The following is a 25,583-nucleotide window of genomic DNA, read 5'->3' on the forward strand; positions in this document are numbered from 1 at the left end:
ATATATATATATATATATATATATATATAATCATGAGAAGGGGTTAGAGATAATTTTGGGATCACTATAGGTTTTGCCATTGATCTTTATCTCATTAAATGTGTTCATTTGTCCTTGATGTTTAAGTCCAAAATAAGAGGGAATCTGCCCCCCCTACTCAAACCATGGTTTTCTGCATCTGATAAAAACTCCGTCTGCTCTCCTTTTATAAATTTAATCCAGGTCATCCCCTACTAGTCTAGTTAGCATTGAAATGCATTTTCTTGTTCCTGGTGTATTTTTAGTTTGCAAATCCACATTTTGATTCCTTTATCAATTATTAACCTATGCACTCCAAATGCTAACTTGTGGGCATAAAAAGCTAATTTGAGGGAACTATTTTTTTCCTTCTTCATCGATTGCTAACTTCTGTGCTCAAAATGCTAACTTATGCACACGAGATACTAATTTGTGTGCACGAAATGTTAACTTGTGCGCACTAGATACAAACTGGTGTCCTCAAAATGTTAACTTGTTCACATAGGATACTAATTTGTGTTCTCAAAATGCTAACTCGAGGGTGCGATTTTATTTTTTAAAGTCATGTCCAGGGCTCTGTACCTAAAGGAGCAGATACTGTGCTGATTTTAGAGAAAGATCAGATTTGATTTAAGCAATTTATTTACTGTTCTTTCTTCAATTAATTATGTGGAACAGATTTTTGTGGTCCACTTCCCTCGAACAGTTTTTCACAATAAAGGCTCCTCCCTTTAAAGAGCCACACAGCATCTTGGTTGCATTTAAAATGTGTTTTTGTAATTCCCCCTCATCCCTTCCTTTCCAGGCAACTCCTAGAGAGCCCTTCATGTGAGAGGAAAACTGCCAGATTGTAAACCACACATAAATAACCTTTCTGTTATACAAGTGTAAACAGCCTCACATTTCTCCTCAAATGATTTTGTGTGCAGTTTGCAGGATACTGCTTTTTATATATTTCGGTCACTGTATCCTGTTTTTAGTTTATAAAAATTCTACTATTACTTCCAGGAAATATTTGTTCTCAATTTTTGGCTGTTAGAATCCATTGTTACTGAGGTTACAGAATCAGCATTATTGGCATATTTTATACTCATAATAGCTTTTAATATTGTACATGTTGTTTTCATTGTGTTGTTTTCTACATTCAATTTGTACTAATAGTTTGACTAAAGTTTTTTGCTTCCGTTTTTCTAAAGGTTTGCAATGTGACAGTATTTGATCATTGCCCGATTAACCTTTACATTTTCTATAAATTTTGGATAAGTGTTTGGATAAGTGTAAGTGGATAAGTTTACGTGAGGCTCAACAAAGTGCTGATAGTGTTACTTTAAGAAAAATAAGATGCTAATTCATTTTTATGCTACTACGGCTATTATGATAAACATGCTTTTTTAAAATATTATTTTAACATAAGTATCAAGACAAAAAAATGGCAGCTTAAAAAATTAAATAGTTTATAACTTTTGTCAAAGGTTTGCATGACATCTTTTCAAAATAAAAGTCACCCTGTACAAAATTTGATGATCTTAATGCAGTAAATGTAAGTAGTGTCATGTCAGCAGTGAAAAACAAAAAACAAAAACATATTTTAAAATCGTTGGTGACCCATGCTATTTTTCTAGACCATTAGGAACACTTAAAGTCATTTAATTTTTCAACAGTAGGAAATTTACTTTATAATCCGATGTTCCTCAGTTGTGAATTATGGCCGTACACTAATCATTTTTTGTTGGTAAAAGGCTCTGAAAAATCAGCCAAAATGTTTTAGTGGGTCTTTGATGATGCTGCATCGTTATTTTAATTTAAATATTATTTATTTTTATCTTTAACTATGAGAGCCACAATGGAGGGGTTAAAGAGCCACAGGTTGGAGACCCCAGTCCTAGACGGATGTGGATTTTAAGTTGTTTCTGCAATGTGCATGAAGTCAAAGCTAATTGTTTTTTTTTTAATCAAAATAATTTTTTTATCGATTTAAAAAAACAAAAACAAAAAAAAAACATTATTTACAAAAAGATGTTTCTAAGCCAAATTTAGTTTTTGTTTGTTCCCTGAACACGTCTAAGCAGGGTTCGCCCTGGTTTATTCTTGGCTATGACACCGCCCAGGTCTAGGACTACCAGGTGGTGGAACGTACAGCAACCACAAGGGGGCACTTACCAGTTCTTCCTTGTGCCAGTCCCCAGTCAAGGGAAATCCAGAGGGTTGTGTCAGAAAGAGCATCTGCCATGAAAAAACAGAATTTAAATCACACCCTGATGAGCCCTGAATGGAGTAGAGTCGAACAAACATGTTCATGCAGGAGAGGAATTAAGTATTTTATCCTATTTCTGTTGGGCTGCTTTGGACTCCATGTCCCACAGTGAACCACATGAAAAGCTGTTTATTCCATGTTCAGTTTACCTGTGTTCAGTTAAATTTAACTCATTTTGTCAGATTTGTATTTTGGCTTTAATCTCTTCCTGTCCTGATCTTGATTTTTGATGTGAAATAATGCACCTCTCTGTTGTGATTTTAGGGATTTTAGTGTTTGAATTCACCCATTAATAAGCTTCAGCCTATCGGTGTAAAAGTATGAATACAACTCTTGTTGATTTTGAAGATTTACCCACTTAAAAAGAAATTACAGTCTGTGTAGGTAGTTTTGAAAAGAAAATCAAGAAACCCACTTTAAATAATTTATATCCAAATATTTTGCATTTCACTGAGGAAAGTATTTGAACACTCTTGCCAAAAAGACTTAGTACTTCATGGTAAAACCCTCATTAGCAAGCACAGAACAAATACTTATTTCCTGAGCTGTGTTTTAATCTGGGATGAGTCACTAAGACAAAAAGTATTTTAAAAGATCTTTTTGACAAAAAGAATAAGCGCCACAAATTATTTTAGCTTTGCTTTATTTGGAGAAGCAGGAAAACGGCAATGAAAGGGTTTAGGAGAAGGTCATGAAAATCAGGACTATGTGTCAGAACTGGAAGGGAGTTTGGTTTATGATTGAAGCATTTCAGGGGTTTCGTTCAGGCTGAGGAACTGAACAGATGCTGACAGTGAGTTTTTACAAATTAGCTTTGATGGTTTTGCGCAGCTCTCTCCTCCTGACAGACAGTGCTGTTTATTTAATTGAAGTGCCCTTCTGTCATTACCACAGGGTCATCGTCCCTGCACAACAGATGTTACAGTAACTAATGAGTAGCTGGGTTCACTTTATGAGGTTAAAGTTGATGCCTTCAGCTACCTCGTTCACCCCCCACCACCCCTGAAGCATAAGGGGGTCAACCTGAAACTGCTGCACCTTTCTATGTGCGTGTGAGAGGGCAGATGTTGTGAGGGAACATTCATGCTTTTCTGTCAGATCCTACTTTTAAATGTCTCATTTTTAGGCCACTGTACTTGACTGAAAATCTGTTGAGCAGTCATACAAAAAAAAAAAAAAACATGTCAGGTCATAACTCAGCACAATATCCATTTGCACTCATGTTTTTTTCCCAGCAGGACTAACTGCTAATTTGGATGTCCTTTTTTCCTCCGTTTCCACGTTTTTTGACCCTGTGTTTAAGTAGGGAAGCTGTCTAATTCGCCCCACACGTCTTGTGGAAGTAGTAATCACATGTTCTGGACTAACCATCACTACTCAAGTAAAAGTTTCTTCAGCAATTTGTGAAGAGGAACATTGTGTGCCTGGCCAGCTGTCCTGACCTTTGAGGAATAACCACAAACGACAAAAAACTGAATCTAAAGAAAGTAGAAAGACCCTTGTTTTAGGTCTTAGTTTCTGTCTTGGAAGAAAAATTATTTTAGCAAGAAAAATTTTCAGTTTCAAAATATTCTTAATTTATTCTTATTCTTAAGATAATATGTCATGGTGACAAAAGTGCTGGACGATATGACGATACATATTGTGTAGCCAATTAAAAAAAGGTCTATTGTGCCATTTGTCTTCTATTATTTTTATTTGTTAATTTTTATATCTGAACTTTTGTGCCAAAATATGTTTTGGCACAAAAAAAAAAAGAAACTTTAAACTGTTCTGCACTTAAAAAATGTTTCTCATATCTAATTATTTAGTTAAAAGGTACTTGAAAAAACAAATTCAGAGAAAAGTAAGTAATTACATTTTTGTCAATTATTTTTTCAGAAAATAACTCATATATAATACAATACAATATACAATATAATATATTGTATTTTATTATATATTTTATTATATTGTCACTTATATTTTATTATATTATGATATATACCATCTTTGTGTTATAAAATAATCTTTAACATGATATACAATTTTTTTCCACATCGCCCAGCTCTATTGACTAGTATTTTTTTCTTAAAATGAGAACTCTTGGGAAGGCCATTTTCTTATCCCATTGGCTCTTTTTTTATGTTATGAATTTTTTATTATTTTTAGGGGGGCAGTTTGTGCAGTGTATTATAACATTCTAGAGAAAAAAATCCACTCATTAGAAATTGATTAAATTCTTTCAAAATACAAAGAAATCCATTTTTAAATCATAAATGCTGTTGATCCATCCAAGGAATAGTTACACACGTACACTTTGGTTTGCAAGAAAATAACTGTTCTTTTTGTGAGGTGATTATATAAACACTTACTTGTTTGTTTTTTTTAGATGTATAATTTTTTTTGTGCTACTCAACGTTTCTCATTCTCAATTACAAAAACACAGTATTATATGGAGTTGTTTCCATTGATAGATTATTTGGTATTCAATGTTTTATTAATAACGGAGAACGTATTAATTCACAAGAGTTCCTTACGAATCAAACCATTATTTACCAAATTTCATAAAGATAAATGTTTATAATTTAAATCACTAAAGTTAATGAAAAACAAAATTGCAAGAATTGAAGATAACAAATTTCATTAAAATCCCTAGTATTATATTATTATATTCTATATTATTTTCTTTTTTATTTATATCTTTTCTGTCCATTTGGTTCTGAGTGTAATTTTCTGAAGTTTTAATTAAAAATAAATAAATACATTTTACTCTAGTGTGCTGGGCACTAACTTTTTTAGATGATAATTTTCAAAAAATATTTTTTTTCCCTTGCATAATGTTGGTCATTAAATTTCAATTTTACATATTTCCCTCAGGTTGCTTTAATCTGCCATCATCAAAGATGAAGTGTGGCAAATCTGTGATACCTGCATAACATCAAGACTTCTTTGTAGGAAGTCCTCAGTTTAGATATTGAGATATATTTCATTTATGAATGAAGCTACTTGTACTTTTCTGTTGAACTTCCCGTGTTTGTCGTAAAAAACGACCCCGCTGGTGGTCGCGGTTTAAAAAACGTGCTGGAGCGTGTTAATCTCCATGTGGTCAGACTGACTCAAGACCCCACTGAAGACACATTAATGTAATTTAAGAGTCAACAATGAAACACGTTATTGCAACTACAGAATAAAAGCAACCTTTGCGAGTTTTAAATAGCAGGAATGAAGGTTTTCTTCATGGGAGGTCTCCAATTCTTGCAAACGGCTAAAAAATTTTTAAGATGAAAGTAATGTGGGAGACGTTGTTACTGGCATCTGATTTTTAAATTTCTGAAGTTGTGTTTTTTATTTTTGCAGGCATTAGCAACATTTATGAGAAATGAGTGGAACTGTTCGCCAAATTTCCGTAAACTCTAATCCAGGATTAGATTTCTTCCTGCGGGTGGACTGGGCTGTGGACTTGGGTGCAGGGTTCACTTTGGCCCTCACTGATGGCAGCTCCGCCTGGATTGGAGAGGGTAAGTGAACGGTTGTCAGATTATTTGCCCCATCTGTCTAAATCCATAATAGTTGCCCCAACTTTATGTTTCAATGCAATCTGGGGAGAAAAATCTTTTGACCATTGACTAGGTTACATTGTGACCAGGTGTACCGTTCATCAGGCTGTAGGCACCTGGCTGACCCCATCTCATAATATTTGAACTGTTCTGGTCCCCCGGCTGGTTGGACACCAGTGACCTTGTTTCAGCACTGGGGTCTTCACTCCTGTGCTGCAGCTTACAGGTGGATGAAGCAGATTACATTCTACAAGGTCTCTCTTTGTGTATTCTGTGTGTGTTTTTGTCTGTGCGGTCACATTTGCACGACTATATTCTTAGAAGGACACCTGGAATATAAGTGCTGCGTGCCCATCTGCAGGGTTGACAGGTAGAGATGGGTCCGTGACAGCTCTGTGTGGGCTTCTGGGTCATCACTGTTGCTGCGTTTGATGTGCTAATTGGGACTTTCAAGCTTTAGTGAGCAGCTGTGCAACAGCTGATGACATCCCTCTAGGTTTCTCTGTATGCTTCTCTGCAAATCCGCTTTCACATGCACCCGTGTGCTACTACATAATTAATGTTTATAGTTTTGTCCTGCAGTCCTCCAAAACCTCTGTGCCCTTTGCTTCTCTTAAATAAAACCTTTGATCATTTATAGCTATTTTATTTTAAGACAGTCTTGTTGTAACTTCATAAAAATGTGACATTTCGTTGAACCATTTCCTTTACTTGGGTTTCATGTTTTTAGTTTCAGAAGATGATCTAACAAGGGAGGCTAGCAGCATGGGAATTGTACGGGAGGCGTACGTCGAGGATCTCCTTCAAGCTCTAACAAAAACAGACATGGAACAAGGAAAAAGGAGAGGAGAGGACAAGAAGGCGTTTTCCTTTGACATCACTCCAGATCACCGATATCTCTCATTCCAGAAGATCAGTAATAACATCACGGTGAGAGGAAAAAAAAACTGCCGAAAAGTATTTTGTTTAGCTGTGATGAACAGAACCGAACATTTAAAGAAAACAAAATACTCTTTTGTGTCAAAAGGTGTTCTTTTGTGGAAAGTAATTCACTTAATTTGGTACATTTTGAAAATTTCAAATATTTCATGTAACTAAAAGATGCATAACATACTCATGAAGAGCTCATGGTGTTCTCAGAGCCTCTGTCTTCTTGCTGTGCAACTAAATCTAAGTTTGAGGCTTCAGCAACATTGAAATGATCCAGAATCACCATAGAAAGATATAAAATTACAATAATCACTTTGCACAAATGCATCCAAACATACTATTTCAGTATTAGCAATAAGATAATGTCTTGTTTTGTCTTTCTTCCTATTTTGAGATGAAGAACTCGCCTTTTGAGTACTCAGAATGGAAGATCCATCTTGTATTATTGCTCTGAGATAAAACAAAAGAGTGCTATTGGCATAGATCTATATTTGTTCTGAATTTTTTTTTTCAAAAGTTGCAGGTAGATTATGATTTCTACTACAATTCCTAGACATTGATTTATTTGATTTTAATTGTTCATGGTGTTGGAGAAGTGTTCCATTTGTTTGAGACCTGGATGGACAAAACATTTAAGCTCATCATAAAACATAGTGCAGTAAACAAAAAAAACATAATCTGTTTTTATTGAAAATTAGTGTTTGAGTCTTCCTTGTAGATCAAAATTTTGTAAAAAGACTGTAAAACTTCACTTGTGACAAAAAAGACAATTACAGACATGGGATTTGGCTTTATGGTAGTTGCTTTTATCAGATTATATCAAGGGGATTATAGACTAATAATAAATAATAATAAAAATATTTTCTAAAGAATGTTCATATATAATCCCTGCAAAAAAGGTAAATGGTCTATACTTAATGTAGCGCTTTAGTACCTTTTTAGAAGACCCAAAGTGCTTCACAGTCACGGTCCTATTCACCCACACACACATTCACACGCTGACAGCTCTGCTGACTTACACTGGTGACAACCTATTAGCACCAGGAAAAATAATCTAGTTAATAAAGTACCCAAAGACACTTAGACACACATGGGCGGGAACTAGACCTCTGCACCACAGCCGCACCGCAGATGCACGATTATCTCAGATATATATGATTAGGATTGTCTGCTAGTTTAGACTCAATTAAATCATAACCTGGGATATGTTTGAATGAATTCCAGAGTTATCGTTCCTCCTTAATAACCACTAAAATACATATATTTGTGTACTTTCAAGTATTTTTACATTTATGTGGAACTGACTGTGTGAATAAAATCCTAAAATCACGCACAAAACCAATATCAATAAAATATTTTCAGCACAAAATTAGTTTATTTGCCTGTTTGCATCCAACAATCTGTTTGCAAAGAAAGTATTTGACCCTAAAAGGCAAACTTCTGCATTTAAACTAGTATGTGAATCATATTAGTTGACTGGGATAACTGCACTGCCAAAATGATTTTACACATTTACAGTAATTTGATTGAATTATAATATTGCACGTTTTGTTATACTTAATCGCAAACATTAGTTGGCTCATTTCCATTTAACTGGAGCAGCTTTGAAACCTCAGACTGAAGCGGCTGTGAGTGTTTTAGATTAGTGGTCTAGATGTGTCATTACTTCACTTTCGAATCACATGGCGGTGTCCCCCTTCCTGCTCTAACAGTTCCCCGAGGACAAATGCCTCTAACAACGTCCATCAGAAATAGAAAGGAAGTCTTTTTTTCTTTTATGGTGGGGCAGTTTAAAAGATAAGGTTTATAGACTTCATGCTTTACAGAGAATAATAAAGGTCTCGCCGCCTTCAGGCCAATGTCAGAAAAAGAAGTCTGCTTTTGACCACCTACCCTGCAAAAACCTAATCTTTAGAAAGTAAATAGAGTCTTGTTGTCTTATTTCTGTCTTGAAAGAAAAATAATGTTGTCAGTAAAGTTTTTGATTTGCAAAACATTCTTAGTTTAAGAAAATATGTCTTAGTCTCCAGAATTCTTTCTTAAATTTGGAATCCTTAGAAAGACTACTTTTCTTAACCCTTTGGCAGATATTTTTTTGCTAATTGAAATTTAATTATTTTTAAATTTCCTACATTTTTACTCTGTTTTTGCAGTGTAATAGCAACAGAATCGGAAGCAAAAAAAAAAAATCTAATTTGCTTGTTTAATGGACTCTAATGTTAAAAATGTGCATTTATGGCTAAACATGTTTTCATGTGAAACACTGCGTTTGAAGATGGTCGACAGCTAGTGGCACCTTTGATAAAAGACAGGTCCTGGTTCAGTCAGGGAACCTTGATGTTATTCTTTCAAACTGTTTGAGGGGGCTGCTGCCTTCAGAGGTCGGGTCGCCTGGGGTCCTGGGACGCTGCTTTAACAGAGCTGACCAGAGAAAGGAGGGCCAGGAGGTTAGGAACACTGTAGAAACAATAAAACCTTGATTTATGGTCAGGGCTGTGCCCATGTAGCAATCTTAAAAAGCACTTGATTAGGGCCCCCTTCCTCCTTTTCTCCACTCTGTCCTGGTTTTCATTATCTCTTCAAGTGGTTGTATATTGAAGTTTGAATATGTCATCATGTTCCTGTGTTCCAATGGCTGTATTTTTTGGATTAATATAGTCAAATATGTTTCTTTGTAGTTTCTTTAATGATATAGTTTAGAAAAAAAGCAATTATTTAGCAAATTAACACCTAAAATAAGGTGCCAGTTTTTATTTCTCCAACTTTGTGAAGGACGACTTATTGAGTCACTTTATAACTATCAGTTAAAATATACATATATAGTTCACTACATTTTTCTTTTTCAACAACTACTTTTGATTAGTGCAATTTAAAATAATAATGCTGTTCACAATAAAACAAAATCATTTTGTTTACATTTTTCTTTTAATTTGATATTTACAACATCTTAGCTTTTTGACTTTAACTCTACATAATCACGTAATTTCAGTCTCCCGGCTTTTAGGCATAGAGGTTGTTCAAGACTGAAAACCTGTATTTGACACAAAATGTTTTTCTTCAAAGTGTGTGGGCAAATCCCTAATTAGCGTTTATAAGGCTGATTTAAATCCAGTCTCCAGAGTTGTCACCACGTTGGCTGGCTTTGACACAGATGAACCCTTACCTTTCAAGGAAAAGAGAAAAATAAAAGAAGCAAACAGAATATGTGACGAACAGTATGAAAGAACATTGTAAAATTGGAAATTGTGACTTAAAAATTAAATATAAGAATAAAATATGGTTATTGAAGAAAAAAATCAAATAATTGTCATGAGTATGAAAATTTAACCAAAGAAGTAAAAATGAATTATTTTTATTATAATTCTGTAAATATAAATTTTGCTTATTTTTTTTTAGCAAGCTACCATTTGGTAAACTGACTTGACAGAATTGTTTTAAAACTTGCTTCAGTTTGGAAGTCAAGAGTTAACCCATTTCATTAAATGAATTTTGAGCTTTATCCAAACCAATTTACCTAAACTTATTACGTTATTACTTGTAACATTTTAATGCCTTTATCATTACAGTATGTTACACTTTCAATACATGGCTATCAAAGTGTGATGTGCTAAATCTAAACTAATGTAAACTAATCCTTTTACGCTTAAAAACGCTTTTTTTTTTATTATTTTATTTCATGACTAAGTCTCTAGTATTTTATTTAATGATAAATTTAATAAGTTAACTTGAATAAAGGTTAATACCAAAAAGGTATTTTGTAATAATAATCAAACACAAGTGTTTGAACAACAGCTCCTAAGAAAACTAGGTAGTAATCCCAATTAAAAAGGACATCAGTTAAAGTTGGTAATGCCTCTCTAATTTTTTTTAAATATTTAGTTGATAATAAAAGAAAACCCAAAATGATATATTTTCAAATTTTTACAAAAAGGAGTTTTTCAAATGCAGGACAATTGTATGAAACTGAGAAGTATGTCTTTCCATAAAATTACTTGGTTAACAGTCATGTGACAGTAGAAATATATACTGTACATCTGAGGGCATTTCACTTGTCTATGCTTTGTAAGACATTTCCTGCAGATTCATTAATATGATTCTAACTATTTCAGTTATTTAAAAAAAGGATGCACACTACTGCTGTGTCACTGGTCATCAGCTGAAATGATCTGTTTTTTTTGGTTTGAATAACCTAATTTCATCAGTTTAATCATAACCAGATTTACACTTTAGCCAAACTGGACATTCTGTTTGTTTTCCATCTTACAATGTTTTAACGGTACTGGATGTGTTTGCTTCCTAATGGCCTCACAGTCCAATCTAAAACAAATGACCTCAAAGTTTGGCTGCTCTTATGTGTGTTTGCTTGATTTTCACCAAACTTGAGCCAACGGAGCCAAACGGCTATGCTACTTTTAGTTCAAACCGCTCATTTCAAGAGGAATGAAGGGATGGACATGTTAGAACCCACCCTTGATGCAGTTTATTTTATTTCAGGAATAAGAATGAAAGTGATAACCTTTCTGAATATTTAAAGTTGAGAGTTAGAAAAGTTGAATTTATGGCAGAGCTGTTGGGTTGTACCTGCTAAATGGGTGGTAAGTGGAAAGCCACATCCTCTTTTCAATTTGTAGTAAAGGCCAAAACATCTTGACATGCATGGTAATATTTCATGCATTAAACCATAAGGAGTCGGGATTTCATTAACGGTTACTTAAGTATATCATTTACAGCTTAGCCACAACTTCATCATGGATGCCTTGAATCAGAACAGGAGGATGTGATCTACTGCAGTGACATTTGCGACCTGCATCATGCTCCACAGCTGGAGACCTCAGCGAGCTAATTTCCTGATGACAAACATAAAACATCAGTGTTTTACTCATCTGTTTAAACTTATCCGGAGTCTCAAAGCTCACCACGACTGTTTGTAATTATCTGCAGTGATGCTGTTCACAAATAAAAAAAATCAACTTAACAAAGCTTATTTTCTAAAGCACTATTGTAACAATAAATGCTGTAAGTGCTTTGACAAAAGAAGTAAAGGAATCAATCAAAGCAGCATTACAGGCAATAAAAGCACTCAAACTGTAAACTAGCTTTGTGGCAAAAGATGTTCACCATCTTTTATGCCAGCATCAAAAAGTTCTACATTAAAGTCAGTTTTTATTTACAGTCATCTTTGGACACTTTTGTAACCAAAGACCTCCTTTCGTCTGTTCTTGAGATTGTCCAGTTCTGGAGACGGCCCGCTGCTTATGCAATGGTTTGTCTTATCGGTGATGCACCGAGTGCCTATCGCCCCTCACTTCCTGCGCTTTATCGGCCCTCTCGCCTCCTCACAGCTGATGAGGGAATTTAAGCTACGGGCTAATCTCATTTTTTTATGCCTTTGTATCCCACGCTGAGGGCCTGTGCCCAGTCTTGTATACTGCCCCTTTGTCATCGTCGTGTAGTCCTCACCCACTCACTTCCCTGGCCCTCCACAAACAATAGATACTTAGTGGCAGAGAACAAAAAAGTCCCTCTTTTATGTTTTCATTTAGATTTCAACTGGGAAACATTTTCTTTGTGTTTGGGAATGACCTTAGTGAGTGCTGTCAAAATGTTCTGGATTTTCAGTCATATTTTCTCATTGGTAACGTATTCTGTCGGCGGTCTGGGGAATACATGTTGGTTTAGGTGTTTGTGTTTTCTGCTCTCACAGCATGTTGGGGTATCATTTTCACCGGGACCTGCATACCTAATGTCAACATTTGACCTTCTGGTCTGACTGTCTGTCTTAAGACACACACAGTCACACAAACAAACAATTAGACCACACACAAGGACCCACACTGTCATGTCAGACACGAGATTTTATTTTCACACTTGAGGACGTTGTACAAAAGATTGTAAACGGTCTCGAAGGCCATGAACTCTGATATTGAAGGACGTTCATCTCATTGCTTGTGTTTCCATGTTTGTACCTTGGGTTTTATTCTGCCAGAGAGCCAAAATGGCTTCCGTAAATGATATTCTCGAGAGAGATAAATGTGACAGTGGGTCATCACAAACAGTTTGACCTCCCACACCTTGGCCGAGGTTGGCACCAGTATGCCAAGTGACCTTTAACTTTATCTTTTAGTCCCAAGAGAGAGGAGGAATCTGGAGTGCTCCATCAACTTTCCTAAATATAAATACCTAAATTAAGCATTTCTTATCAAACTTTTACTTGAAATGAGCTTGTTACTTGGCAAAGTTTTCAGATTTCTTCTTCTTCTGTTGAAATAATTGTACATTTAAGGCCCTCTCGAAGCCTTAAAGTAAATACGGTGAGACAAGCTACCTCTGGTATTTAAATGGCTGCTGGAACTTGAATAAACAAACAACAGCTGAGTTTCATTTCCAGTGTTAATTCAGTAAATAGAGCTTGTGCCTCCAGCAGCTTAGATATCTGTCCCTGGTGTCTTGAACCGGTCGTGTGTCGATTAGGAAGATTTATGCTCCCAAACTGTGTTAGTGGGTGAAGCTGAGATTGACGGGGACCCATTCATTATTAGGGATTGAGGCTTGTACTGTTAATGTTGGACATTAGAGGATTCTTTGAAGTCTGAAAATATGAGTGTGTTCAGCATGTCAGAGATTTCAAAGGTTTGCCAGAATACATTTTCCTGTGGCTGATTTATTGTCGCACGAGCCATCTCAGGAGCGCAGCGATACGGGAGCAGAGAAGCAGAGGAGGAGGTATTCCAAATCCAGTTGGAAGTTGGCTCGAAGGAAAGATCAAAGCTTTTTGAGTTTTCACTCTTCACAAATTGTGCAGCTTTGCACAAGTGCAAACAGATGGTGACATTAGCCTCTAGCGATGAACAAATTGATGTATCTTGGACTGAAGCAAAAATGGAAATCAAAAGATAAAGATTCTTATTAAATGTCTGCCTACTTCAGTTTCACATTTGTTTAGATGGGACCACCTAATCGCAGGTTTCTTGACTTGGTAATGACTTCAGTCATTCAGCTTCCCTCAGTGGGAGAAGCTTTAACTGGACAGATGAGTAAACTAATGCTGTTTTTGGTTTTGGAGTCGACGGGGACAATGATCCTGGGTGGTCTCCTCTCTGTCCTGGTCATCTTAGGTTTGGTTTAGCAAAACTGCAGATTTTTGGGACTGGTGTCTTCACTTTCAAAATAGGACTGTTGGAAATTAAAATTGTGATATGTTATGGAGTGTAAAGATAGAAATAAAACAAGGGTGTAAGAATTCCCTTTAACAGCAATTTAATTCATATCATAATTTATGGTTGTCGATCCGATCCACAGTCCTTATACCATGGTCCAGGTGAACCCTCGATTCTGATTGGCTGCTGAATGTGGATTAAAAAGTGATAATCAAACCTGCAACAGAAGTTCCTGTCACACAGCCCAAATGTTCTATATCACTACGCAGACTTCATTAAAACATACTATTGCTTCATCATCTGGACAAAAACAAGTGGTAAGAGGTGAACTTTCTGAACGCTGTGATGATCAGCATATATGTTGCTTTTCTTTGCTGCTGCAGTTGAGATGGATGCATCACATATCAAATAGTCCGCTTTTTGTGAAAAAGTGATCTAAACCAAGGAAATGACAAGAATAAAGTACTAAATATTGATTTGAATATTTATTTATCTTTTTGTTCAGGTTTCCACAGCGTGATTGAATTTCTAGTAATGCACTCTTCGTCGGGCGTTATTACTTACATATCAGTTCATTTTGAACAATCTGATTAGATCCAATTCACTGGCCTCAAATTGATTCAGAACATCTTAAGTCAAAAATGTACGGAAGAGGATTGGGGCCATAGAGAGAGGGGGGGGGGGCACAGAGAATTCTGACTTTATTCTCAAAATTCTGACTTTAATCCCCGAAAACTACGGAGACCTGTGAGCTACTTTATTCAGTTAGCTTTAGCAGCACAGTTGAGTCAGATTTCTGAGTTTAAAGTCATAGTTCTGAGATTAAAGTCAGAATTTTCCAAACCCCCTCTTTTTCTTTCTCCATGGCCCTAATCCTCTTCTATAAAAATGTAACCAGTGTTACTCAGAGATAAATACCTGGTACTGGACAATGCGGACGAAGTTTTCCAGATTCTTTGTATTTCCTGCAAGATAATTAAGTGTAAATTAAATAGGTGTTCAAGCAAATGAGTAAACAAGAACTAATGGCAAATCATTCAGATTTTAGTTTTATACAGTTCAACCCACTGCTGTTTTTTCCACATCAAAATAACACAAACAGAACATTATTAGAACATAATTGGACTGTAATGATCCTTGATTTTTCTTTTTATGATGCTTGATCCTTTTTTGCTGCCATTGCATGTGCGTTGTCCACTGTGATGGTACTTAGATGGTTTAAACCTGCCACGTCTCAATCTGAATGGTATTTTCCAATATTGATTATAATCGATTTATTTCATTTTGAAATGATTTTATGGTTTAGGTCAATTTGATTAACCACTTCCCTCCGATAGATCAATCTGGTTGAATCGTAGGAATAGAAATCGATTAACCAATTAATTAGAAAATCATTACACCCTTTTTAACCACTTGTAAGATGCATGATTGTACCAGCCTTTATAATTCCCATCTCAGTTTTTAAACACTTTCATTTAGGGCTTCCACGATTAGACAAATCGATGACTAATTGACTATCGACTAAAAAGAAATTGTTGACGGCTAATTTAATAGTTGATTAGTCATTAATTTACGTTATATGGAGTCAGAGTGTAGCAAATTTGAACAAAGTTGCGAGCGTTCAGCACCGAAAAATGTACTTTTGTTATATTGAGTCAGTGAAACCAAAACTTTATCTTTTGTGAAAAGTAGTTCCTCGTTTCAGATGCCGACATCATTTGATTTAATCATGTTTTAATACCAGAAACTAATGAAGAACAGAGGTTGCAGGATTCATTAAAAGTTTAATTAACTACCATCTTAATTGTTTTTATTTTAGTTAGTTAAAAGCTAATGATGGTTAAGATGTGTGCTTTACATTCACTTTGCACATGACCCGATTAGTCGACTAATTGAAAGAAATAATCAGTGATTAGTCGACTGTCAAAATAATAGTTTGTGTCACCCCCACTTACATTATTATGAGCTTTTTCTAGTTTGTGTTCCTTCTTTTTCCGTGTACAATGTGTTGACTAATGTAGCCTGCATTGTAGACTCCTTTATATTTCTAACAAATAAGAATATGAAGGGGTGAAACAGTTAAAATAGAAAGACACCAGGTTTCATAATATGCTGAGGAGGCAACTCCATCCGGGCGGTGTAAAACCCATGGCCGCTCAGTGACACGTTCAAGTTCAGCTTTGGAAGGAAAAACAGCTGTGTGGCTTGCCAGGACAGAATCAGTCCAGGACAGAAAAATGACAACGATTTTATGAGAGCTTTTGAAGATGGCTGCTTTATTACAGTGAGTCTGTGAACTCAGTACATCCCAGTAAAGATTTAGCACCCTATAACCTTCTGGTTTTTCAGGATAGCATGTTCAATCCCACTTCTGTGCTTTAATGTGTGAATATTTAACGGTTCAATGGTATTTCTCCTCTGATTCAGCTTTTTGTACACAGTCTTTGACTTTTTCTTTAGACTGATGATTGCAAACCGAATGAAAAATTGCAAAATACTAAGCAACCAACAACAGACAGGAATCAACAAGAGGGAAACTTCTCACTTAGATACTTCGCAAGTGACCAGTGAATTCCGCCTTTATTTGTCCAAGACGCAGGAGAACACCTCATCATCTTAAAAAAATCTCCCTCTTGAAAGACAATTTTTTGCAAAATTCCTTACACCTCTGCAAGGATGACAGAAAGGTGCAAATGCTTACTCACTTTTCACTGATATCTGATTTTGGGAGCTAGATGCAGTTCGACTTTCTGTGTTTTTGTCAGATTTTTGGCATTAGGTATTATTTCTCTCTAAAAAAATCAAATAACCTATCTTGATTGCAGTCAGTCTGAGGCTGCAGGAAACTGCTTCTATCTACACTGTTAAATGGGTCTGATTAAAGGAAGCCACAGAGTTGATCTTTGGCTCTAGCTGTGCATTACATGTATTGCCTAATGTTGTTAAACACCTGCCCAAAATTAATCAACTACAAATGGTCTGATATTAATATACTTCAACTACTTTTTTTTTTTTACTTCTTTTTTGCTCCTTGTTACAGATGCATTTGGGCTCTGTGGAACTCCAGCCAGCTCCAGACCCCGTGGAGCTAACCCGAGGGATGATAGCTCAGTCCCTGCAGCGCAGCACTGATCTGGAGGCAGAAAACTCGGTGCTCTCAGCAGAGAACCACAGACTGAGAGGAGATCACCTGAGAATAGTTAAGGAGTAAGGACTGTGAGGAAAATGTCTTGGGTAGCTTTCTACACATCTAGTCCAGGGGTCTGCAACCTTCAACACTTAAAGAGCCATTTAGGTTGACTTCTCACCAACCAAAACCCAGTAGGAGCCACAGAGTCTTCACTCACCTTTTAGAAAAACAAGATACTGATTTATATTTATGTTCATGTATTCTGACATGAAACATTTAAATAAACTATTGTGTGTTTTTTGGTATAAATAAAACATAAACATGAAGAGAAAATAACTTAAAAAAAGAAATAATTTATAACTTTTTAAAGAGCTTAACAGGTCTTCATAAGACATCCTAGACCATAGGACCATGTAGAAAATGCAGTTGGAAGTGTTAAGTCATCAATGATTTAAAAAAAAAACTGTTTATTTTACTGTTTCTGGTGCATTTCAGCCACAAATTCATAAATACAAACAACAAAAACTAAATCAAAGCTAATTAAGTGACCCCTACCATATATTTAAACCACAAGGAACACTTTAAAATCCTTGCATTTGTTCAAAAATAAAAAATCTGCTGTATAATCCAGGGGATTATGGCTTAATGTAGCTTTAATTCTGGCTGTGCTTACTTCCAAAAATCCATTTTCTGTGATAAATGAAGCTCAAAATTAAGTCAAAAAGGGTCAGTATGACATTGATAAACTATTAACGGACTGTTGGATAACGGCTACTGTTGTTAGGATCTTCATTAAATGATTCATATATTGTCCTTCAACTGTTTGTGAATGAGTTGAATAAAGGTTTAAGTTAACTAACTTAAAAAAAAAAAACTTGACTACTTCCTTACTTTTTTCCTTTACAGTTACTTTTTACAATTTAAAAAAATAAATATATTAACCACAGAGCCACAATGGAGGGGTAATAGAGCCACAGTTTGCAGACCCCTGATCTAGTCATTTAGCAGTCAAAGTACCTCTAAAATTATGCACAAAGCAAGAAAAAAACAGAGTCAGGGCAGTCAAATTCTAAGAAAAAAAAGTGAATAATAAAATAATTGAAATAATATAAGACAAAAACATCACAGTTGCAAGAATTGTTTTTTATTGGTGCAGAGATGCAAAAAAATGTTAGCTGTGTATTTTTTTTAGGCTTGAAGCTTTTTTTTAAAAGAAAAATTCCGGTTCTGCCCTGCTTTGAAACGTCTTATTTCTCTTTCTTTTTCTTATCAGGCTCGAACAGCAAGTTCAGGACAAGGAGAAGCTAGAGATGGAGCTTTACAGACGTTTTGTCATGGTGATGAACGAAAAGAAGGCCAAGATTAGAAGCTTGCAAGATGCAGTTCGCCAGCTGTCCTGCAGTGATGAGGACGGAGGAAGAGAAGAGGAGAGACAAAGGTTTATTTTTAATTAATCTTAGCCTGTTTTGAATAATAGGAGAAGAGCCATAGAAATAAAATTCACCAACAGCATGAAGAAGAATAAGTTTAAACAAATAAAAAATGGAAGAGTTCCAAAATCTGTATAAAAACGATCAAATTGGCTCTTTTTTCCTGTAAATATTAAGTCATAATCATAATTTTTCCAACCTTTTTCCTCATTCTGTTCAGTAAAGCACTTTTCCCCTGATTGTTGTGACTTATTAGGCCCAAAGAGACGGCTCAGGATGAAGACGATTGTTGGAACAGAAGAGAACAGACTGTTCAAAGCCTTCATCCATCTCAGGAACCAACTATTCTAATCACAGGTGTGTGTTAGCGTTCTGTGTGTTTTGGTGTTATTGTTAAATAAACTGCCATAAAGATTTAAAAGCAAATAATGTAGAGTAATGAAAAATGTAACTTTGCCCCAAATCGTCAGCCGTATCCTCTGCATCCTCCTCACTTACACCAACCATCCTGGTTTACATCTGTGAACTTCCCATCTAGTTCTAACCTCAGCATCCTTTTACCAACATCATGCATTTATAACCATCTGTTTCTCTGATGTATCCATTCCTGATCCTATCCGTTCTCACCACTCTCCCTAAAAATCTCATCATCCTCGTCTCCGCTTCTATCTCTTTTTTTATGCCAAAACCCTGCCAAAATAAGGTTAATTAAAATATAATCATTTTTTTGGGACGGATGGCGTCAAATCCGTACTACAGTAAGGTAACAGCTGGTTCTCTGTCCTTCCTTTTAGATGATCTTAAATTATTTATTAGTCTTTCCCTTCCTGTGATGTCACAAGCTAGTTGTGATTTAGCAATAGCACACACTCCAGATGAAACTCTTGACTTGTAGTTGAGCGCTAAGGCATTTTACTGTCCAATAAACTGACTAGTTGAGTGTAACTGGAGATTCAAGCAGGGGGTTTGAGCATAAACATAAAAGCTGAGAATTCACCCCGGGGTCGCTCTGTTCTGGGAAACACTTGTCAATGAACTTGCAATGATTGCTTCAACACGCTCTGCAGTGAGGTGGTCTTTGCTTTCCTGCATCACGCAGAGCGGCGTGCATGACGTCATACCCCTGCAGACAGCAGGGCGAGAGTTTGCGGAGTTGATCCACCGATCACTTTCTCATTGGCTGTGCTTGTGTTCATTCCCATATGGTAGAAAACATTGTTCAAGTGACATAGTAGGACTTCAGCAGGTTGAACTGTTTGCCACTTTCGAAGTTTCTCTCCAATGCGTTCACACATTTATTGTGTATAGTCTTTGAGCCTCTTACAAGGATCAAATAAGAGTTGTCACCCTAGATGTTCCACTGGCTTCCAAAAATACTCAACTTTTTACTGTTGAGCCTGTTTGCAGTTTGGTAGTTTTAAACTTAAGGGCTTTGAAGGAAGCTCCTATAGCCAAAAGGCTTATGTGGAAACCCTTCACTATGCATAGTTAACGAATGGTTTAGCTCTGTGTTCAAGTCCCATGTAAAGAAATGTTTCCAGGCCTCACAAGAATCCCCGAGAAGAGTTTAAATGTAGCATTTTATTTTGAAAATTGAGGTGATTCTTGCATTATTGGTGTAAATTTGTCCCCTAAAGTATTGCTGTCTGCTTGATTCAATAAATGTAAATGCATGTTATTCAGCACTAGGGATCCAATGATCCACTTTCCCCAAGATTCAGTTTAAATATTAACTTTTGGGTTACAGTTTTGTTTTCTTTTCAGTACATGATTTGTGTGACATGACAAAAACTAAAAATTCAGAAGAAAATCATTTTTTATATTTTGCTTTTAAGCAAGTATCAAAAACTTATCAATTAACCTAAATCAAACCTGGTGTAATGTAACACAACACGTGTTTGACACTTTTAATTGTAAACATTTAGATATATGCAGAAGGGATACAACGATTCACTTTTTCAAGATTTGGACTTTTGGGTCACGGTTTTGTTTAGGTTCAGTATATGATTTGTGTATTACAAAACAACAATCAAAAATAAAAAAAAAAATGAAAAAATTGGGAAAAAAAGTTAATTAGCTTTTAATTCAATTCAATTCAGTTTTATTTATATGGCCCAATATCATAAAATAATCGCCTTATTTGCCTTCATACAGATAGTTGTACAGAAGCAGAAGGTTGGTCATAAAATATGAACAAAAGCTGATTGCTAAACTAAACTAACAGACTTAATTAAACATCTTTTTAAACAAGCAACAGTGGGAAAAAAATCAGTTAACTTAAGCTTGGTGTAATGGAACAAAACAAGTGTTTGACACTTTCCATGTAAACCTACATAAACGTATGCAATAGGGATGCAACGATTCACTTCCCCATGATTCAGTCCTAACATATGGTTCAGTTTTAACCAAAATTTCTGTCCATGTACCTTGTTCATTCTTTTTAATCTTTAGAGCTGCATTAAGTGGCTCTATGTCCATATAACCTCTGCCTTCCGTGTGTGACCACACACACTGGCTAGCATGAGGCCTAATTACAACCTCATTACGCTCCACGACTATTGGAACTGAGAACAGTCCGGCTTGGTCCAAAAAAATGTTGTCATCTTATTGGAAAAAAGAATGGACTCAATGCCAAAAGGTCTTGTCATGTTGACATCTAAGCTGCCTTAGGCCAGTTACCATGGCAGCTGGCAGATACATCGGAGTCTTCCCAATGATGCCAAAGTGCGAGAAATACAGAATTCATTGCAATTTACTGTATGTTTACACTTTCTTTCACCATTCAAGTAATCTAACACCTCAGTCATTGTTTACAGTTCGAGTCCTCAACGGTTGGACTAATACAAAGCTTGACCCACATCGGATACACAACACACCGGTGGTTTAGTGGGCTTCAGCCTTTCCCTTTGACATGCTTAGCCCCTGCTGACCTCCGAGCCCTGGGCTGTGTTTTCTTGCTAAGCAGAGCTGGGAATGGGGAGGGGGGGCTCTCTAACTCATTCCCTGCAGGTTTAGTTTCTGATGGTGACAACACAGGAAGCATCACTCACAGCGGGGGGGATTTGGAGATAAGAAAGATAGCAAGAAAAGGGGAAAACTCATTGAGTTGTGGAAGGCTGTGTCACTGGGAGCATGCTAGAGCGAGGACAGAAATCAAGTAAAGGCAACATTTTTTTTCCTCCCTCTGAGCAGGTCAAATCAAATGTTCCTTTGTTTTCAAACAACAGCTCAATCTGTCGATCTTTGAATGCGAACATGCTGGTGGCAGTGTTAAAGGGCACACAGGTGTGTTTGTGTCTGTATGTAATCGATTGTAGGCAGACCTGTGTGGAATGCCAGATCTTCAGTACCGATAATGGTTGTCCCGGGTTAACAAAGGTTATCTTGAAGTCCAGAAAATGTGGCCAAGAGGATGGTGATGGAGAGTCTGTTTATTAGAATAGATTGTGATTTATTTTAAAAAGAAAGATGTAAGGAGTTGTAGAGATTAGTGTTTTCTTCCCGTACAGATTAACACTGTGCACACTTTTTTTTTATCCAGGACGTAATCTGGTGTCACATGGTATCCCTGTTCACCCGTCGTTTTCTGATGATCAGGAGAGATCAGAAGAGTCTAGACAGATGGACAGTCTGCTTGATACCTCAAACCTGGAATCTTCTGAAAATAGATAAACAATCCAGCCCAAAGGTGAGACTTTTTACCAACTCCACACGAACGCCTCGTTTTACAGCCAATGGATATTTCATTTAGTAAGATCATCACCTCTATCACATCTTGTAGTGGCCTTTCCTTCAAACCGAGCAACTTCATAATATTCTCCCATAGCTCACATTTGGGTGTTGGCTGGGAAATAAATGAGACAGAAAATTACTCCAGCGTGTGGCGTCTCTGTTCAGCGAAGCAATATGAAAGCAATAAGTTTAAACTGCGTACTTTTCAGCTTTCATTTATCCCCTCACTCATCCACGGTCTAAAATCTGTCTAAAATAGTCCCATTGAATGCTGTCTATAATGTTGTAATATTCAGAGAAACCGATTCTTAACGAAGAGTTTTGTCATTTCTTTTTGCTGTCTTTCCACCCATTTTTTTGAAACTCAATTCTAATCAAAGCCCTTTTGGTTCTAACTGCTTAGATATGTGGCAATCAAGTTTACAAAACTACACCCAACCAAAACAGAGTGGACCAAGAAACAGTGCTTACATGTTTGGTGCCAAAATTCATCCCAGATTGTGAAAACACGTTTCCTGAAAACCCGAGAATGTTTCTGCCATCTGGTTTGCTTTAACTATGACAATTACCTGCCACAGCTTTCATCAGACTGTCTGCTTGCCTTTCGTCTTCAATAAATTTCATCTTAAGCAATAAACAACACCATCTTTTCCCAGACTTTTGGAGAGAGCCACGCTCCCATCGACGCTGCTGTGACGATGCGTCAGTGGTCACGTGAAAAGAACCGCTTTTTGATTCTCCAGCGCCTCCTTTGGGAAGTAATTCTGCTACCGCGAATCACGAGACGAACACGGTGGAGGATCTGGACCGGGAGTTGGAGAGCAATTTCCCAAGAGCTTCACACAAACCTAAAACCTCGTTGCCAAACCTCTTAGCGTCAGCTCTGTGTGAGACCTAAACAAGAAGAACAGCCATTAAAGGACAACCAGAAACACCCAGAAGAGAGGGTGTCACCGACATAAATCCAAAGCTGCTTTGCTGCTGCTTATTAAGCGTGTCTTTTAGTCAATTTCTGAAATATCTTCTGTAAAACATAAAATCCTCCCCCAACACACACCTTTTTTCATCTGTGGTTCAAACAGTCTGAACAAAGGTTTAATAGGCTTTATGTTGTCTGCCATTGTTTGGCTTAGCCTTCCAGATCACTGCAGGGTATTTTGCGCGCGAAGGCAAACGAGCCCACCTTTTGAGGGTCTTTATCTGACTATTCCACCTCTGGGTTTTAGTGGCTCTAGTCGCCTTTTGTTATTTTGATGATACCTTTTTTTTGGTCAGCTGAAGTCCACGGGTGGCCACTTGGATAATCCGCCTGCAACACGTTCGTTCTGGTATACTAATCTCCACAGGAATGTCACTCTCTCCTCTCCATCCACCCCAGCAATTAGGTATTTTACAAAAGCCAATGGAGAGCTGTGTCGAAGGGTAATTTACAAATGACTGCATGACAGCATGATGACAAAAAGATTACAAGCCTAATCGGAATATTTCAGTGCGTTCGTTAGTTCATGTTACTCACAACTCTAATTTGCAGTTGAATTATAGCATTTTTTATCCTCTTTTTATTGATCTTTAGAAACATGTTTGACTTGTTTTTTTTTTTAGATTTTTTTTAAAGTTCCTATTCAGTTTCAAAACAGCTTAAAGAATAAATCTGCTGCAGCATTGATGGTATTATACTGTTGAGTCCTTATTTTTATTGCAATATTCATGTATTTATACATTGTTTATCTACGGTTTCCCCTGCTTTTTGTTCACCAATCTATTTTTATTGATTAATAAATAAATAAATGTCGAAAAGACTAATAAGTAATTTTGCACAGCTGTCCAATGTTTTGTATTTTACAAAACTTTTTTTCAAAAAACTTGTTCATCTATTCTGAAGAAGCCATAAACTGTATCACAGGTTGCTAAATAAATATTTAGACAACAATAATACGTCAACATTTTACCATCTAGGCAAGAAAAAAAATATTTTTCTATTCATTTTCTCTCAATCCTTATTCACTATCGTTGTATTGTACTATCTGTCTTTTTTATTTAGAATGAGACTATTATTATTCTACATGTTTAGGTGGATTTATTGTTCCTTTATCTTAAAGTTCAAACATGTGAAACCACCAAGGCCCCATTTTTGGTTGAACTGCTGCAGGGGGCCCAGCTCCGGATCAATCAGCTGCACATGTGCTCCTGCAGCTGAAGGGGTTAATGCCGTCTGGGGAAGGAGCACTGACAGCTACGCCAGCCTGAAATTAAATGTTCAGTCACTTATCATCGTCATTCACTTACTGGGTGCACCTGTAGGATTCTCATCATGCAAGGAAATGACAGGACTCTTCCTGCCGCTCCTGCCGCCGAGCCGCAGCCACACAGAGCGGTCTTTGTCTGATGCCAGGCGGTCCTCTGGTCCCGGCGCTCAGCGCCTCGCACTGCAATGTCTGAAACAACTTGGCCTCGTACCAGCACCGTTTGAAAGCTGAAGATGACATCTTGTACTTTTGCTAAACTCTGTTATCAGAGAATTGTAGAGCCGTTTTACTGTAATTCGACATTGACTTAATGTAGATAAAAAAAAAAAAAAAAAGTGCTAACATTTTTTTCTTGTCAGACTATACCATACTGCTCTCCTAGAGCACGTGTCAAAGTCAAGGCTGGGTAATTATTACCGGCCCTCCAGATCATTTTATTTTATTGTTATTAATGGCCTGATGTTATCTTGCGCTTATTTTAATTTGTAAAAGTTGGACAAAATATATTTTTACAGAGTAAAATATTGAAAGTTGTTTGACGTTTAAGTTTATTTATTTTAAATTTAATTTCATAATTTTAATTTCAATCTTTACTGCTTTTTTTAAAATGGAATTTGTTTTCTAAGCGTCTTTGAGTATCTTTTAAAAGCGCTATATAAATAAAATGTATTATTATTCTGGAATAATATTCCTGCCTGTTTTTATTCATACTAATGTTAAAATGTAACAGTTTTAAAGTTTTAAAAATGTAGTTTTAGTGTGTTCAATAATTGTTTGTCCTGTTCAGCCCGCAACCTAAGGTGCATTCTGGATGTTGGCCCCCTGTGCAGGTGAGTTTGACACCCTTGTCCTGCGTTTCTGTAAAAACAGATGTTCAACCTCTGCTCTGTTTTTTTTTTTTTTTTATTCTAAACTGATCTGAATTGGGGGAAAACGGTACAGAATCAAGTTAAATCAGTTTTGATGAAAATTGAACTGAATTTTACTTAAATAATTCAGAATATTATTTAGTAATGAACTGATTAAAGTTGCACTGAAAAAAATCAATTTGGATTGGATTAAAATAAAGTTAAAGGCATATAAATTAATTAAGCTTAATTTATCTCAAGTCTTCGGAAACAGAATTAAATGTGACTGCCTTTATTTA

At 36.3% G+C, this 25,583-nt stretch overlaps 1 protein-coding gene across 2 annotated transcripts in view; it reads left to right on the forward strand.

Annotated features, from left to right (window-relative positions):
• Nucleotides 1-24,771, forward strand: part of LOC112148361 (DNA repair protein XRCC4) — a 25,241-nt gene extending 470 nt beyond the window's left edge. The window contains exons 2-8 of one of the 2 annotated variants that reach the window (XM_024275442.2): nucleotides 5,612-5,772; nucleotides 6,542-6,741; nucleotides 16,939-17,105; nucleotides 18,302-18,466; nucleotides 18,715-18,815; nucleotides 22,000-22,146; nucleotides 22,847-24,771. In XM_024275442.2, coding sequence (XP_024131210.1) covers nucleotides 5,634-5,772; nucleotides 6,542-6,741; nucleotides 16,939-17,105; nucleotides 18,302-18,466; nucleotides 18,715-18,815; nucleotides 22,000-22,130 — 903 coding nt within the window. In that variant the 5' untranslated portion in view covers nucleotides 5,612-5,633 and the 3' untranslated portion in view covers nucleotides 22,131-22,146; nucleotides 22,847-24,771. The other variant, XM_036213386.1, reaches the window with a different exon arrangement.
• Nucleotides 24,772-25,583: the final 812 nt, after the last annotated feature.

Source organism: Oryzias melastigma, linkage group LG9 (genome assembly GCF_002922805.2).
Source record: "Oryzias melastigma strain HK-1 linkage group LG9, ASM292280v2, whole genome shotgun sequence".
NCBI classification, from domain to species: domain Eukaryota; kingdom Metazoa; phylum Chordata; class Actinopteri; order Beloniformes; family Adrianichthyidae; genus Oryzias; species Oryzias melastigma.